The sequence below is a fragment of the Ctenocephalides felis genome, unplaced genomic scaffold, assembly GCF_003426905.1.
Source record: "Ctenocephalides felis isolate EL2017-DRISC unplaced genomic scaffold, ASM342690v1 CF-g0.4_SCAFFOLD_03353, whole genome shotgun sequence".
NCBI lineage: Eukaryota > Metazoa > Arthropoda > Insecta > Siphonaptera > Pulicidae > Ctenocephalides > Ctenocephalides felis.
The window spans coordinates 1-19,916 of NW_020539507.1; the positions used below are offsets into that span (position 1 = coordinate 1).

Below are 19,916 nucleotides of genomic sequence, written 5' to 3' on the forward strand. Positions count from 1 at the left end.
AGTATAATATGTGGCATTTATCGCAATTGTACGAAACTCTCGTAATACGACTTTGAACGACTTTATAATACTTATCTGAAACAAGAAAGTTTCATTTAATGTCCTCAGTAATAATACACATTTGGTAATGAGATATTATTAATAAGATTATTAAGTGAAATGTTACTAATAGTAGCTAACAATAAAGCTGTAGGTATAAGCTTCATTTTTACGACTTTTCCACTTAATTATTTTTCGTAAATTTAACTTCATTCTTAATAAATACCAAAAATATCTGCCATCGATAGATATTTCATATTTATAATAATATAAATTATATTTTTATGACTAAGTTTTAATAGCATTTTATTGCAATTTTGCAAAGTAGTCAACAATCTGACCTTTCTGATATTCATACAACACATAATAAATAATAATGGGCAGTACTGCTTTAGGGTAAGTCCGTGAGCTGAGTTAACTCCAACTTCCCATTGTCATTATACACTTATTCTTTTTTTTTAAATTTTATTTATCCAAGCAATTAATTTGATTTCCGCACCAAAATTTCACTTTCCTATAAAATACAAAGCAATTTCTGCTAGTGATATTTCATGGCCAATTCTGACAGATCAATGTTATGGCAAGGCCATGTTACGCTCTAACTTCCATACATTATGCTACTGAATCATACTGAATACTGTACAAATGTCATGTATTTGCTATGCATTCAAGCAGTTTTACACATAAACTGCAACGTCACTTATATGTTATGAAGCTGGGTCAGAAAGACCCTATTATCTAAAATCGTTTTTTGTACATTTGTGCGGTTTCTAGGTTAGGTTTTCTATCTGACATCATAAGAAAAACGCCTGACCAAACAGCAACCGCAGACTTTTTCAATATTTAGAACAAATTTCTTTATAAGATAGCCTTGTCATAACATTGGTCTGTTATGCGGCAGATTGGGCCCCTTAATGTTCATGATAATTGTCAAAATCGACAAAGTAAATCAGGAGATTTTAAAATACAATCATATAAATTTTATATTTATCATCAATTTAATAAATTCATTATAACTAAGGGCGCCAATTTTGCGGTAACATAGACGATAACACAGCGTTGTTATGGCAACGCTATCTCATCCTTCTTTCTTGGTACTAAAAACTGTAAAAAAATTTTCTATGTTTGTTTATATGTAAAATATGTTGATCGCACAGCAAATATATAGCATTTTCACAGTTTTTAGTACCAAGAAAGAAGGATAAGATAGCGTTGCAATAACAACGCTATGTTATCATCTATGTTAACAGGTTATTGCAATATTGGTGACAATATTATAAAGTAAACTTAATATATCAAAGAAATTAAATCTGCCAAATTTTCGGAAAAAACACTATTTTTGTCACTCATATCTGACTGAATGGCCCTATATTAAAACCTTTTTTTTACTCACGTTAATCTTCTTAGTTTCAGGCACATATGAGTGACATGGCGATTCACGTGATAATATATCAGATTAAGCTATAAACATAGAAATAGCGTTATTTATATGAATAGGTTAAAAATAAATCAAATATCCATAGATAAATTAAAAATAAATTTGTTAAAAAAATATACCAGTGTCGTAAGTCCTTGATTGTAGGCGGACGTAGAGAGACGACATGAGATTATATTTCGGATTATTCATTTTACAATTCGAACATGAAAATATCACATGCACATTTTAAATATTTTATTGCTCACTAAAATATAATGAAAATTCGATAACGAACGAAATCATTTCGCAAAGTTTTGGAATTGGAAATTTTTATTATCACACACTCGTAAATAACAATATCAATTCGACAAGAGAAATTTCGTTTATTTTGATATTTGCCATTGAATATTTTTCATACGTAATAAAATCTCAATCGGTATCTTAAATCTAATGAAACGAGAGGGATTTTTGATTAGTCAGTGGGATAGCTGATTGGAAGAAATCAATTTTATTTACAAAAGCAATAGAACAGAGAATGGTCTGGTCGAAATGCGCTTCGGCATTTATGAATTCAAATCGAAATAGTTCTGTAGATATTTATGGCCGTAATAGTGTATAATAGTGCTTGTTCTTGTGGCTCGCCCATGAATAATTTCTCTGAATGGTCATTACCGGCAAACTACTAAAGTAGCGATCGTACTTTTCTAATGCGCACACTTCTAAAGAAAGAATCCACTATTTGGAATTTTCTACGTTCATGAATTTGCGTTTGACGTAAAAGTTTCTTTTCGCGATAAATTATTTCATTCGATTGGACTATATTTAATTCATGCACTAAAGGGAGAAGGTGATCTATTCAAGTAACTGTTCAGATAGAATCGATTTTATTACAATCTTACAACTTTTTTATCATCAATTAATAATTTTAATGAGTTATTCAGCTACCATCAGATTGCTTCGATTTGCATAACGATTATAAAACTTCGATTTTTTTAGTTTAACTATTTAAGAAACTTTGTGAAAAATCGAATGGTGCTTTACTCATTAGGGGTTATCGTATTTTAGTATTTTCTGCATTCAACAGATGGTGCACTGGGCTTAAATTCATCGCTCTTTTTAATGAAATGATTATCTAATTTCAATACAGATACTTCTCTTTTTAAAGAACTGTTGATTCACTTATTATTATATATATATATATATATATATATATATATATATATATATATATATTTGTGAAAACATATTTGTAATTTAGCTGAAAATATATTCTACCCGCGTATATTTTGTTCTCATGCGTTCAAATTAATCAGGTTTATCTTTTCTATATTAAATATTTATTTAATTATTACCTAGAATTAAACCTAGAAGTAGATTTACGTGCTACAGTTGGTGGCGCCTCTATGAATTACGGAAAAATCAAAATTGAGGTAATGTCAAAGCGTCCGTGTTTGTGATTTATTTAGACTTTTTTTTATCTATGAATTTACTGTATCTTTAACTTTCTGAAGAAAAGGTTTGTTTCCGTAAAAAAAATCCGATTTGCTAATTATATGTTTTCTCGACGTTTCAAGTCATTCTGAATCGCTTGAGACCAAAATTGAAAAAAAGTATGCGTGTGTATCTGTGTGAACAGATTTTTTGCCGAAAATCGACGTTTTCTCAAAAACGGCAGGACCGATTTCAAAAATTTAATAGAAATTTGATGTATCTCAATGAGGACTATCGTTTGTCAGTTTTGTGCAAAGATCTGCCGAGCCGTTTCTGTGTAATTTGAAAAAAATGTTAAACTTTTGGTCCACATTTAAGCTCATACTACCGAATCGATTTTAAAAAATCAAAAACTGTTTGAAAGATATTAGTTGGGAATGATACTGATTAGTTTTAAGTGAAAATCTACCGAGCTGTTTTCTTGTAATTAACTGTTGAAAACAAATTAAGCCGATTTTTATGGAACTTTTTTTTGGCGATATATATATCATGGTCTTATAGAACTTACTGAAATATTCCGGCCTTACGACAAGTAGTTTAATTTTAAAAATTAATCAAATTTGAGAAAATAAGTAGTTTTTGACGTTTGTTAAAATTAAAATCAGACGATTTACTTGGTACAACGATAGAGTACTTGGTCTTAATGAACATACTGAACCATTAAAGTCTTACGGAAATTGGTTTAATTATAAATTTAAATTAACATTATTGATTTGTGAAAATTTGCTTTTAGAAAATACTCCGAGTTAACGTGTTCGTTCGTTTCAATATGTGTAATAAATGCACTCGGAATACTTTTAATCACTCATAAATTAATTATTTTTTTTATAAATAGAACGATAGGAAGTTCATATAACTTGCCTTAATGCAAAATATCAACTAGTTTTTGTACTATAGTCTATCCAACAAGTGATTCATTTTCCCTCCATATTGCACAAATACTACTCCTCAACAATTTCTTCGAGACCACACACAGTCAAAATATTTTTTGTGCAATAAAGTTATTACTCATATTGTCAGAAATGATAGATCTATCTTTTTCAATAACCGAATCGCGTTTTTGCAACAACTTTGTGTTTCTGAGAATGACATTGCGACGCCGTCGATATCGTGTCGCAATCTACCGCGTTGTTTTTCAGTATTTTACACAATACAAATATTGTTCTTTGAATTAATTCATTATTTATTTTATACAGCTATGCATATTCATCGCAGTAAATTACGATCGCGTTTTATAAGTGAAATATTACTACTATCGATGCTATTGCAAACGATAAATTAACTCTCAATAAAAATAAAAGGATTCTTTCATGATGTTTTTGAATTTTGTTTACTTTATATTTTTCTCTACCACATTCTGTGTATGAACAAAATTTTAGTTTTTACTTTTTTCACGGTCGGTCGCAAAAGTGAAAAAATGTTTACGTGGGGCTACATATTCAATTATCGCGTCAATAAAAAAGCTTCGATAAATAAAATTTGCTTTTGTGTTTCAACTTTTTTAGTATTACTCAATAATCTGATAATAAAATGCTAATAATTATACAGTGGGCATAGATAAATGTGTAAACAGTTCAGTATCATTTATTCAAATATGCATTTTAACCCTCAGTAGTTGATATAAGTACTAAGTAATTATATTATTAAAATGATGAGAAAAATTATAGAAGAGCTTATTTAAGGCTCAAGTGGTAAGAGCTTTGGTCTGGCACCCACAAATTTCAATTTTCGTCCTGGACAACCTTATATCAAGCAGTAGTATCAGTGTTTACTTGAAATTATAGATCTAAATACAATTAAAATAGCATTTTAGGACATTGCTCAATATATCACATTACTTTAAGAAGTATCTCAACCAATAACAATCTATTTTTTTTTCATCTTTCTAACAATTAGAAAGGATAACCATTTGGTTGCTTGATGATAATGCTATGTTGTAAGCAATTACATCACAATGGCAATTCAATCAGTAATAAAAAAACCCAGTTTAAATAATTTTCTAATCTAATATAAAGGTTTTTATAAATACAATAGTATTAGATATTTAAGACCTTTCGTAATATTTATTATATATACTTGTTTCAGACAAAATAAAATACTGTTATATTCAGGGAATATTGATGAATAGACAAAAATATCAATGTAAAATTATCTGTCTTGTAATTTTGATGATAAAGCGAATTACGGTGAATATCAATACGTTGGGTCGATTTGAGGTTTATCTATCTTTTAAAATCCCATTTTGAGAAATGTTCTTGAAAAAAAAACCTTTCCAAACAACCTCAATAGATTCGGGCCTAGGTGTCGAAGCTCTGAAATCTTCTTTAATAATTTCACCTAGGCTTTTCTTAGATTAATGCAGCGTTTCTCAAACTTATTTCTTCCATCGCCCCCTTTGAAGATCAAATTTTTGTATCGCCCCCCTACCACAAATTTTTTATACAATCTCTGAAAACTGTTTCTTTATTACTTGTATTAATATAGTTATAGTGTGATATATTAGTTGATGCAACCTTACATTCTAAATTAGACATTTTTACAGTGAAAGCAAATAAACGCAACTTTATGACATTAATCATATATTTTATATATTATAATCAAATTAATATAAACAGTATATAAAATTTTATTTTCAAACTCTAATGAGAAGGATGAATTTGATGGTTTTTTACAAGTTTGTCAATATCAGGTTCCATTTCACTCAAAAACAGTCGTAAGTCACCGCGTTTGGTAATTTGCAACTGATTTCTGTTTTTAGTAAGTAGCATTGTCACAGCGCTAAATCCACGTTCACACAAATATGACGATGGAAATGCTAGTAAAAATTTTTGAACAACCAACCACAAGCCAGGATATAAGTGCTGAATTGACTTCTGTAGCCAAAATTGTTGATAACCATCTTTAAATTTGATTTTTAATTCTTCATTTGTAGTTAATTCTATAAGCTCTTCTTCTAGCTGGGCTGATGTTTCTACATTTGCATTTGAAAAAGGGTCTAATACCCAGCCTGGTATTTCCAAATTCAAAATATCTTGAAATCTTTCAATAAAATTGCCATGAAGATTTTCCAAATGTTGGCAGTACACGAGCAAGTCTTCGTTGCACGATACCGATAAATTTGGAAAATTATGAAACTCCCGTCTGCCAATATTTTTCTTATGTAATAACAGTTTTGCTATAAAAGCAGCGATGATATTTTTTGTTTTTATTAAATTTAAGCCATCGCCTTGAAGTTGTAGATTCATATTGTTGAGTAATGTATAAAGGTCTGTGAGATATGCTATATCATTTTTTGATGATATCAGGTCTTTACACAACTGTGTGTCCTTATTTTCTAAAAACTCTACAACGGAGTCAAACAGATTGTAAAAACGGGTCAGACAATTTCCTTTTGATAGCCAACGCACATCTGTGTGAAATAACAATCTGTTGAATTCTTCATCATTAGCGGTACACAGCTGATTAAACAATCTCTCATTTAAAGAGTTGTGTCGGATTTTATTAATAGCTCTGATGACATGTTGCAATGCTTGATGCAATCGTTCACTTAAGTTTTTGGCAACTAGATGCTGTCGATGTATCACGCAATGCACAGCAAGAACATTGGGAATTTTATTTTTTAGGTAGGCTATGAATCCTTTTTGACAACCCCTCATAGCTGCAGCACCATCAGTAGCAACTGATATAATATTCTTCAATGGAATATCTTTCTCATCAAAAAACTTCTCCAATGTTTTGAATATGGTTTCTCCTTTTGTATCTGTCTCTAAATTTCTAACAAATAGAAGTTCTTGGCATACTTCTTCATCTTTAATGAACCTCACGTAAGTCAACAACAATGCTTCATTATTTGGTAAAGTAGACTCATCCAATTGGAGTGAAAATTTACAAGACTTCAAATGATTGCATAATAATTCTTCAATATTTTCAGCCATTTCATCAATTCGTCTTTGCACAGAACTATTACTCAAAGGAATTTTACGAATTATATCTGCTGCTGGTTTATGTAGCACAGTAGTTATAACTTCTTTTACTGCTGGCAAAATTAATGATTCTCCAATAGTGTGTGGTTTACCTGTTTGGGCAATTAACCGAGAGATATTGTATGACGCTCGAAGTCCGTCATCGTCCTGCTTAGCAGCGACAGAAAAAAGTTTTGACACACTAGGCTGAGCAATATACATCTTTTCCAGATTTCGAAAGTAGTCAACATTTTTATCCTTCTTATCCGGATGCATTCTATTCAAATGATCTTGAAGTCTTGAGGGCTTCATTGCTTCATTTGAAAATGTTTTTGAACACAGAAGGCATAAAGGCATACATGGGTTTATAGAATTTTCTATGAATCCATATTTAATATATTCTGCATTGTACTGACGCATCTTTTTTTTGCTTGCGACATGGCTTTTCTTTTAAAAATTACGCGAAAAATGTTGGGTGCGATCAGTTTTAAAAGTTAATTTAGTGAACTGTAATATAGAATTATCCCGTCACCATAAAAAAATGAATAAAAACAACTATTATCTTTGCGAAATATCTTGATCTAATTTACATGCTTCTGCACTCATTACTCTACATTTGCTGAAACGCTACTGTTTCAATTTATAATAAAGTACAGATATTTATATGCAAGAAATTTTAAATATTAAAATTACCGTAGTTGAAAGTGCACCCCCCGTTGGGAGATTTGTATGTACCGCTATCATTGCGGGGTTGTCTATACCTGGTGAGTTAGTCTATCTTTATGGAGTATTATGTTTTTGAGAACAGGTATTACATCTATATCTTTTAAAGCAATTGTATTGTAAATGACCCTTTTTTAAACAATTAGAACATATACCCTTGCCGCTAATAAAACTTTCCGATCAGATTACGTCATGGAAAGAAATTTGGAACAGTTTATTATAGAATGATTATCTTTGCATGCATTGTCAATATTAATTGATCGGAAGAATAAATATTTTTTTTACAATTGTGTTTAATAAAAGTATTTAAATTTAATCTCCCTAATGCCGTTTTTCATTGGCCTAAAAATGCAAAAATTTCCAACATAGTCGGTAAATACTTTTGGGATATGTTAGTATTTAACTCCAAGTGAGTTGAAAATTGGTATATTAATTTTTGGTAAAAAGCTATAAAATGGCATCAAAATCGTTCAAATACCATGGAAATACGACCAAACATTGGAAGTACCAATTAATCGTTGGGATACAAATTCTGGTGAACTTTAAAATGTAAAGTAAATAAAATTACAAATGCCCCCTAATCCAACGTCAACAACCAACATTTTTCGCGAGGCCTTTCATCGCCCCCCTGGAGTTCAATATCGCCCACCAGGGGGCGATATCGCCCACTTTGAGAAAGACTGGATTAATGCATAGATGGAATTTTGAATTTTGGCTCTCAGTTTTGGTACCTGCTTCGGATAGCTTGATGTCAAGCAGCAGTGACCAAATGTTTTTAAGTGGCAACAACCCTTACCCGGCAATGCTGCGTCATCACTATTACAGAAATAGTAATAATAAAATGCATCATAGAGATGGGACAACTATTTAGGTTGTCATCTATAAAACCGACGTAGTTGGTTAATAGTGGCGTAGTTAGCTTATAGGACTTTATACAAAAACTAGTGGGGCATGGCATCGTGCCTTATACTAAATTGCTGGAACTTCCCGTACTGAAAATTAAGGTTAAAAAAAAACTTGAAAATTTGTTAAAATCGTTGAAAAAAGAGATTTTTGAGATTTTTGAAATTTCTGAAACAAATTGACTCTTTTGAAAAATTTATTTTTTTATATTTTAAAATTTTTAATTATAAATAAATTTTGAATTTTTTGTCAAACTGCTAGACCTGCCTCTCCAATCTAATCAGTTCTTCACTTTGTGAATACAAGTAAAATGTTTTTTGAATTATTCAAATCGCACAATTCGTTATCTCAAAAACTGAACTACAATTTTTGGCACTTTTTGCTGGACCTGTTGCCAAAAACTTATCAGCACGTCTCCTTATCAATAAGAATAGAATGTTTTTGAATCATTGAAACCGGTTGATCGGTGCTCTTGAAACCGTCGACAAAAAATTGTATCCGCACACACACACATACACAAACATCAATTTATTATAAGGTATGCCAAAATGTTCAGAAACGTTTGAAACGTGAAGATGTATAAAAATGTTCATTTACAATTTTTTTGCGATTACTATAACTTACCCTACGGGAAGTTGAAAATGTAACCTCTCTTTGCGCCCTGCACCCTATCAATGTCAATATTACTTATGATTGATCTAGTAAAACTGCGTGAAATATTATTTTCAAAACCAAAAATCGAGTGCAGTAATTTAGCTCGTCCGTTGCGAAATACTCGTAGTTTATAAAGTGGCCGTTAGTAACGGCAGCTATAGCAACAGCTATAGCTAACGATAAGTTTATATCGGCATCGGCGTTCCCTCCGATGGTATCGGGTTGACGTTCTGACACATTGCGTCTAATTTGTTAGGTACTGTTCCAAAGTTTTACGAAAATAACTTAGACAGTTTCGCGGAAAGTGGGTTGTGTGCCATTATGAAGATAGATTTTCAATGCTGTTCCTTTTGTTTGCGGACGGACTCAGCAGAAATAGTGGCGCGATAAAGCGAAACTTTATTTATGTTTTAACTTTGTTTCAATTTATCGATACTTGTAAACATATATTAGGAATAAGTTATCGACTGCGGAGCAACAAATACGACCTCTTACGTTTATTATTGTGTGATAATTCTAGATTACGGCATTCTCTGCACGACAACAGCGGTATAAATATCCTTGCCGGAATATTATGAATTGGACTTTTGGAAAATGAATGAATTTTTGACCATTTTATTTTATGAAGTCAATCTGGGAGAACATTATGATATAATTTATTTACTTCTATTTGCAAACATACAAAATTTAGAAAATTAGACAAAACTGTTTTGTAACATTTTATATTTAATGATTAACATCCCGTAGGGTACTATAACGTACTATAATCGCAAAAAATTAAAAATGAAATTTTTTTTATATCTTTACGTTTCAAAACTTCTGAACATTTTGGCATACCTTAAAAAAAATGGATGTATGTATGTGTGTGTGTGCGGATCCAAATACAAATTTTCACCCGATTTAAATAATTTAAAAAATATTCGATTCGTATTGATAAGGAGACGTGTAGATTAGTTTAAGACAAAGGCAGGTCTAGCCGTTTTAAAAATATGGGGCAAAAAGTGCCAACAATAGTGATTAATTTTTTGAGAGAACGAGGCGTTAGATTTTAATAATTCAAAAAAACATTTTATTTATATTGACTAAACGAAGATCCGTTCAAATTTTAAAACTCTCAATTGGCGGTCAAACTTGTTCATTGGACATATGCACATCAAATTATCAGATATTTTATAGAGATTTTAATAATGTGAACACATTCTCTGTCACTTTTTGGGTTTCGTACCAAGATTTTTAATTTTAAAATTCACGTATATGGCTCAAACAAATGTCCTCGACATTCTTGACAGTATGGAACAACCGTATTCAATCACGAGGCGTTTTTGCAAAAGGCAATTCTGGCGTTTTGGAGGTATGGAGCGGAAAGGGTGTAAAAACGGTTATGCAGGTTTTGAGAGAACGGATCATCTGGTTAAATTAATTCAAAAAACATTTTGCTTGAGTAGATGGTGGGCAAATAATGCTTTTACAGAAAATTGCATAATTTTGAAAATTGAAAAAAAAATCAACATTTTAAAAAAAAATTCAAAGTTTCAAACAATTCAAATTTTTGAATTTTTTCATCATTTTCAAAAAAAAAAACTAAATTTTTAAAATTTCGAAAAATATCAAAATTTAAAATAAGCAATTTCTTACAAAAATTTGAGAATATTTCGAAATTTTCAAAAAAATGGAACATTCATTTCTCGAATGTTTAATTACAGTACGGTAAGTTCCAGCAATTTGCCTTAAGGCATGGTGCCATGCGCCACACTAGTTTATTCATTTAATTTTGTTTATTTTTTTTTTCCTTCGTTTTGATTGTAAATACCCACTTTCAACTAATATGTAGATTAAAATTGTAATCTGATTGTTGAAACAAACTGTGTAAAATAAAAAAACTGTATGGATAAGAATATGTACACAAAAATATCAGCATAAAAATAGTTCGTATATAATTTAATAATAAATCTGATAGTCCCCTGTATATACGAGTACATGCCACAATTTACCTTTACAAGTGTGCATAAATATCGACGACAAACATCGATATTGGCTGTACGATAAATTTTGAACCATGATGAATGCGATAGACAGGCCGATGCATAAATTGAATATTTATTGAATTGTTACTGAATATTTACGAAGTGGCGGTCGACTGTTCTAATAAATTGTACCAATATGATAGAATGATAAAAATGTAACTGAAACGAAAATTAATACAAACGCCACAACGGTGTTTCATTGTTATTAGAAGTTCACATAGTTCTTTTTCAGATTTTATTTGCATTTTTTAAATAACGAACTATCGGAGGCAGATATGCGAAGACAAATTGCTGAAACTTCTCGTAGCGAAAATTATTTTTTTTAAAAATGTTTTAAAATTTTTTGAAAATTTTGGAAAAATGAGATTTTTGAGAACTTTAAATTTTTGAAAAAAAAGACTTATTTGAAAAGTTTGATTTTTTTTTGTGTTTTAATTTTTTTTTTCAAAATTTTAACTTTTTTCCAAATCAATCGTGCTGCGAGACTATTCGAGAGAAGGATATCGAAGCGCAAAAGCGCCGCGTCGCTGTTTAACGTTTAATCACTGGTATAGTACCCATGTAAATGTAAACAAAATTCATATGTACTTATTATTAAAATCACTATAAAATATCTGGTAATTTCATATGCATATGTCTACTGATTATTTTTTACCTTCTAGTAAATGGCTTTTTCTTTTTTTTTCTCGATTCTCGAAACCGCTAGACCTTTTCAAGAATTTAATCAATTTTTTATTTTGTCAAGTACAATGTTAAGTACCATTTTTGCCGCTTTTTGCCCCGTATTTACGAAACGGCTGTACCTACCTTAAACAAAAACTAATAAGCACGTCTCCTTATCAATAAACTCCCTATTGATTCCTATTGATAGGAAAACTTTTTGAATCATTCGTTTAAACCTTGTTCCCAAAATCGTCGACAAAAAGTTGTATCCAACTACACATATACACACTCACCACTAGTTTAAACATTAAGTTGTAATTACTTTTATTACATAAAATTTACATAGAGTATTGAGAAACACATCAACGTTAGCAAAAAACTAGTAATTTTGAAATATGGTTATGGCTTGATAGCTAAAAGCCGATTGCCGTATCTTATATTTTATCAAATTTAATCACTAACTAAGAATTAAATATAATGAGAAAATTTTTCCATAAGGTTTGTGTAAGTATTAACATGCTGATTTATAAAATATTAACAAGTGATAATGACGGACCGATTCTGCCGCATAGCAGACCAATGTTATGGCAAGGCTATGTTATGAAGAACTTTTCATACTAAATATTGACAAATGCCATGTGGTTACTTAGGTTGTCATATAGAAAACCTAACCTAGAAAAATAAACGATCTTAGATACAGGGTCTTTCTGACCCAGCTTCATAACATACAAGTGACGTTGCAGTTTATGAGAAAAACGGCTGAATTCACAGCTAATACAAGACATTTAGACAGTATTTAATATGATTCAGTACCGTAATGTATGGAAGTTGGAACGTAACATGGCCTTGCCATAACATTTTTTTGTTATGCGGCAGAATCGATTCCTAAGTTCCAGAACAATCTGCAAAGATAACTGGATCCATATCTCATCACGTAAAATATTTTAGACGACAGAATTTACTAGAACTTCATTGATGTCCAACATACCAATAAATTATAGCAGTGATGCACAGCAGTCTATACTATTTTATATGACTAGTTAAAACAGAATTTGTCAAAACACCATGTTATTCATACATAATGTCAAAAATGCTTTGATATGAATATTTAAAAATAACCACATAGAATCATAGAATAAAAATATCAATTAATTATTTTTCACACGAAATTGTTTCATGTTCAATTATAAATATTATTATACACGTGTTAAAAATTTTCAAACGCCATACATAAAATAAAAATCAAATGCTCAAAGATCGTTATTCTAGCAAATGTTTCGACATTTCGATTAATTTGGATGGTGGTTGTAGGTTTTGAGGTGAATATTTTAATATATATTGACAGCAACATAAATTGGAATTTAGGAACGTTTGTTATATCCAGAAAATTTAGTGTGTTTGTTGTATAGCTAATTTACAATATTTATAACATTTGGAATATAGCTTATCTTTGACCGTAACATAAAATTTATATAAATATAGAATCGACTTTTTTGTGTAGAATTTTTTTTAGTTTCCTAAAAATCCAAGAAGAGTAAACCTTAAATTCTCCTAGTTCTCCTTATTAGATATGTAATATATGTTTTTTTGTTTTAAAAGAAACAAAAAGAATCTATAAGTATTTGACAATTAGTTCTGTATTTATTCAATTTATTAATAATTTTCTCGTGCTCAGTAGATACATTATTTTTATTTATTTTATATATTTTTGATGTTTCTATATTTATTCAATGTTTTGTTTTATTATATTTTAGCTGAATGATCATTAACATTAAGTGTTGAAAGTTTGCATCAATAAATAATTATATTATTTATTATTTGCAGTTCATTTATAGTTAATATATTTCATAAATTTTTTTTGCATTTTTAAAAAATGCTGCATAACACATACTTGGGCGGCATGCTGGCCCGTACAGCAGCGTCACAGGTTAAAGATTTTATTTAACTCTTTCCACTCGCTAAATGCAGAATTAATATGGCGACATCCGAGTGAATAGAGTTAATTCTAATTATCAACAATTTTTACTATTTTTTTTTTATTTTTTCATACATTAACTTCTTGGCCAACTTTGCCGTAGAGCAATTATACATGCATGTTAACCTATCGGATGTATTATAGTATGATACAGGATATTATTAAAAGTGTCGTAGAGGAGATTATCGATAAACCCGAATGATACATTATTCAAACGACATGGCTACAGAACTTGACTAAGTATTTATCGCTTCACGTAGCAGAACGTAGCAGAAACGTAGTAGCATTTAGCCGTAGCATAACCTTAGAAAGGTAATTAGGTTTGCGCTCACTACGGAAATCGAGTTCGATAGTTAATAATAATTGAATCATTACTACGGAAAATTATATTAGGACATACAAAATTTGCATTATATTGTGCAGATAGTGACAGTAAAAATGTCACTATATGGAAAGGCAAGTCCAGGGGTTTCGGAGATCCAACAAAAAAATTTAAGAAAAAATGACACTTAGCAGCCAAATATTATCATTAGATATGTGAAAATGAAAGTAACATATATTTTATAGATTTTAATAAGTACAATTTTTGTTTCAAGGGTTCCGTACCAAGATTTTTAATGTTTGAAGTTCATTTATATAGTTCAGACACTTGTCCTTCAATTATTAGTTTGGGAAAAGCTGCTGTGATATGCAGACTAGGGTTTATACAAAAACCGACATTTCAGAAAACCGGTTTTCGAATTTTAATTTTGCTAAAAAACCGGTTTTAGCCGGTTTTCGAATTTTATATAAAAAATAAATTTGTGCTCGAATATTCTGTAATTTATTTGCAAATTCTAAGCTTTTTGTACTTTTATTTGTGGCTGTGGTTTAAAACTCTTTTTTTAAGTTTGAGCAGAGGATGTTTCTTCTTCAAGAAGAAGTCACACTGATTTAAATTAAAATATACACTGGTATAAAAATCTAAATTAATATATACAAAACCTTTTTGGAAACTATTGCAGATTGATAAGATATCAAATGCTATTGAACCTATATGATTTTAAGAATCAAAACGCTTTCATCTATCTTTTATATTTGGCTATATTTGTCATTTTCCATTTATACAGTGAAAACCGACTTTTTTCACTAAAAAAACGGTTTTTGAATTCCATAATTATTGCCAAAAAACGGTTTTTGAAAACCGACAAACCCTAATGCAGACAAAACAAAAAAACGACCACAATATTCTTCAGTTTAGGTACTACTATTTTTGTAAAATAATGGAGACTGGATACGGTTTTGTCAGGGTACGGTAGTGACAGTCGTCAAACGATTTAAATTAAGCTGATTTTGAGATAGGGTCAAAAGAGAAAAAATGATGTATGATTTTTCGAACAAGTTTCCATTATTGCTTTCAGCCAGTGTCGCATTGCTTTCAAAGTGTCAGAAGTAAGTTTTCATGTACTGTTAATTGTATACAGATAGATCACTTTGTTTGTTATCTAGCTGTAAGTTAAACATTAGTAGTTATACAGATAGATCACTTTGTTTGTTATCTAGCTGTAAGTTAAACATTAGTAGTTATTTACCATCAATTAGTTTTTACTTAGATAATTTAGCTCACTCATAATGATGATTTGCTTCTAAAAGTGTGAGTTTGGTATGATTGTGAAAATTTTGTGGTACGGTTGTGACATGTATTTCTTGTTTTTTTCGGGACCCCGTTCCGGAGGGTGTGGCTTTGACACTCATCTTTTTTTGTATATTTTCTTGACTAATTTAAGCACAATATTTCAATACTTCCTCGTAGGCAAGTGTTAAAATTACCATTCAATTTACTTTTCTCCCAGCTAACTGGTAAATTAATAAAATTATGGCTGATCAAAAGAAGTGGCACAATCGTATCCAGTCTCCCTTACATTAGACACAAAAAATAATTTAGAAAATAAATATATACTGGTAGAAACCTTAGGTTGCTATTATATTATAATTCAAAGTTTGAATTATTTCTTAAAAATAATTTATGAACAAGTCAAACAATAACTAAATACCATTCATTCATTTTACGAACTCTAAAGTAAATAACATTTCCCTATCCTCCGCAAAAAGTTCCAACGGTGGTTAGATAAAGGACATAGAATATCAAAAAGAAGGATGCATAAAATAAGTAATAAATTGTAGATTATTAAACGGAACAAGAAGAAGCGTGGACTTGGCCGTAAACTTTTTTTTCAAAGGTTTACCCCTGTCTTGTTAACCCACTCAATCGTCACGGGAAAAGCACTTTGAAAGATGTTTTGTGTAAAGTTTTGCGCTGTCTCTTTTGGTTAACTTGTTCTCGTTTTAATCTCATATTTCACAAGGAGCGCGTTTGTGCACGTAACTCGCATTCGACTAAAAATAAACTGAACGTTTTATTATTGAAAAGTCTTTCTCTTCAGACAGTCGGGATTAATGAAATTATCGATTTTTGAACTATACGATACTTATAAAATTCCTTTTATTCTTATTTGTATATTCATGGAACATTTCATTAACAAAACCATAGCCACTTACACACACACATAAGTACATACATTCATTCATTCAAAGGTATGCCAAAGTGTTCAGAACCATTTGAAACGTAAATAGATGCAACAAAATAATTTTTTTTTTTGCGATTACTATAACTTATCAAAGTTACAAAACAAATATTTATTTATTCGTTTTTTGTATCAATTTAATTTTTTGATGTAAAACTTCTTTAGGCGCGACTAGGGAGCAAATCTGCGTAAATGCAACGGAAATTGCGTTACGCCCGAACTGTTCATCATTCTCTCTTGATGAAATAATTTCTATACGGACTGAACTCTTTTTTTTAGTTTATATTTGTAATTAGTAGGCGATATCCATTTAATTTTTAAAGTAAAATAGGGAGTAAACCTGTGAAAATGCAACGGAAGTTGCGTTACGCCCGAACTGTTCGCCATTCGCTCTCGATACAATCATTTCTACAAGGTTAAACTCTTTTTTTAGTTCATATTTATAATTTGTAGACGAGGCTGGGCACGGTTGTGCCAGGGTACGGTAGTGACAGTCGTCATAACAGCTAAACTATACTAATTTTGAGAAAAGGTTCAAGGTGAGAAAGATGTCTGTTAATACATACATTTATTCTAAGTGGTGCCAAAGTGTTCAGAAACCTTTGAAATGTAAATATATATAAAAAAAAAATTTTTAGTTTTTTGCGAATACTATAACTTACCTAAGTTAAAAAACAAATATTTATTCATTTGTTTTTTATATTAATTTAATTTTTTGATTTAAAATTTCTTTAGGCGCGGATAGGGAGTAAATCTGTGAAAATGCAACGGAAGTTGCGTTACGGACGAGGTGTTCGTCATTCAATCGTCGATACAATCATTTGTATTCGAGTTAAACTCTCTTTTTTATTTTATATTTATAATTAGTAAGCGTGCCAGGGTACGATAGTGACATATAGCTAAACTATAATAATTTTGAGAAAGGGTTTAAGGTGAGAAAGATGTCTGTTTGTTTGAACAAGTTCTTACTATTGCTTTCAACATAATGAATAAAAGCAAGGTTTTCAGTTCGATTTATTTTGATAGTAATTGTTTCTTGTATACATATATATTTTGCCATGTGTTGAACATTAATAGTTAATAACCAAAAATAAGTTTTTTCGTAGATAATTAACTCATAACAATGATTTGTCTCCAAAAGTGTGCGTGGGGGTACGGTTGTGACAATTTTTGTGGGCACGGTTGTGAAATGTGTCTTTTTGTGTTTTCTGGGTGAAGATTGAACAAATAAAAAAAATTCTATTAACAAAAACAAAGTGCAATAGAAAGCGAAAAAGAAAAATTCTATACAAGAAAAAAAAGTTTTACAATGATTTCTTATTAACATTGTTTAAAATAATATGTTTTATATATTGTTTTGTTGCACATCTTTGATAATAAAAATTATTATAAACGTTTTTCGTGTTTATAGCCATTATTTTTGCACACCCCCAGGACGGTTGTGACACCCGCATTTTTGTATGATTTGATTTTATGACTAAATCATCGCTTTTAGGGACAGTATTTTAGTATTTCCATGTAGAAATGTCCAAACTACCATTTAATTTACTTTTAGCTTATAATAAAAAATATTTAAGAAAAATATATAAATCGCTCATCTTCTTGAAGCTAAGTTTAGCTTTAAGCTAAGTTTATAAAAACAATATTATGCTATTTAAATTTTTAACGAATACTTTTACAAATTATTTAATTTTTTGTTTTTTTTAAATTCATTTTTGATGGTATTTGAAATACTATTAGCAATTAGCTAGCACATTACTTTTTAGCATACACCTCGTTTTTTTATGATACCTACAATTCTACATTTCGAATAATTACTAATATTCATTCTTGATTTATTACAATTTTATTTTGTCATAATTATATTTTATTATAAATGATCAAAAATATATGTTCTATATGTTATATACATTTTCACATATACAAAAGCTCTCATAATTGTCCTTTCTATGCTGCAGCTAAACTCACTAATTAAAATGTACATAATAACGATCGTATTCACAACTTCATTGATCCTATAAATTCGTGTTCGGTTTCAAAATAACATGTAAAATTCTAAAAATAGTATTATAATCTAATTGGATTATCGTGCTTTATATCAGGAGAAACATAGATATAGAACCTGTCTAAATTTGATGGCTCGTGACGCGACATACATACTTACATTGATATTGAATAGATAGACATGTGGCAATTGGGCGAATTTTACACGATTGCTATAAATGTATCAATTAATTTGATATTGATTCTGGAATAAACTTTGAATAGTGTATTAACAAGCACGGTATAAAATATAGTTATATGAATATATTAGTTATTATATTATACAAACGATTAATTTTGCGTTAATTCGAAAAATCACTGCATCGTGGTACAGAGTACACATGACAACATCTTATAGCATGATTACATACTTTGGCTTAAATTTAATCTATAATCATTTTATTATAATTATTGAATAATCTGATGATTAATTTATTGACGTTGAGCCAAATGTAACATTTTAAATAATAATTTTTGCTATTTTATTTCCTGTTTCATAGTATAGTACAACACGGTGATGCTTCAGAATTATCATTACTGGCAAATGCTGTTGCTTTATTCAAAAAAAAAAAAATTGAAATTAGTTGTGAAATCTATAATAATCAGCATAAAAAATTGAGACCTATGAGATTAATTAAACGGATTACGCAATTTTCTAAAGTCTAAAGAAAAATGCTTGATAGGTAAAGTTGTACTATAATCCTTGCTACAATTTTATATTTAACTAAATCCTGACTAACTTTCATTTTTTAGAACTAATTTTTGAATTCTAATAATTTTAGTTTTTTTTAATTTTTTAATACTGTATTTTTATTGTATAAATTAGCAGTAGATCGACTCTATTATTAAAAACATTTTTAACTATTGTGGTTCTAACGTTTTTTTTTTTTTAATTTTTCTAATTTTATTTCAAATTTAATTAAAGTTTGATAATCGGCCTATTTTTGTGTTTGTATTTCTATAATTTATCATAAAAAATGTTCAAATTAAATAATCTTCTATTTTTTCACATTCATAGCAACCAGGCATACTTACAATCGCTCATAAATATGTTTATCTCTTATTAAGTCGATTATTTAAACTTATCGGTAATGAAACTCATTGACAACCAATGCCACTTTTAACTAATGTATATTTTATTTACTATTTTACTCTCAGTGTATAATATATTTCAAAATTGAAACAAAATTTGTTATTATTGAAATATCTATAAATATGTGATAATTTCATGTGCATATGTCTAATGATTATTTTGTCCGCCAAATGGCATTTTTATTTGGATCTCCGAAACCGCTAAACCTGCCTTCCCAAAAGTTTCATCAGTGCTTCATTTCATCAATACATTTCATTCATTTCATGATTCATTTTTTGAATCATGCAAATTGGACGCTGTCAAGAAATCTATTACCATTTTGACACTTTTTGTCCCGTATCTTCGAAACGGTATGATCCTTCTTT

The 19,916-nt window shown here is 29.8% G+C and overlaps 1 protein-coding gene across 1 annotated transcript; it reads right to left on the reverse strand.

Moving 5' to 3' along the window:
- Nucleotides 1-5,586: 5,586 nt before the first annotated feature.
- On the reverse strand, nucleotides 5,587-8,446 carry LOC113382187 (SCAN domain-containing protein 3-like). The gene is made up of 2 exons (XM_026620726.1): nucleotides 8,429-8,446; nucleotides 5,587-7,356 (listed from the first exon to the last, which is right to left on the reverse strand). Exons 1-2 carry the CDS (start codon nucleotides 8,444-8,446, stop codon nucleotides 5,587-5,589), a joined length of 1,788 nt encoding a protein of 595 aa, XP_026476511.1.
- Between the last annotated feature and the right edge of the window lie 11,470 nt (nucleotides 8,447-19,916).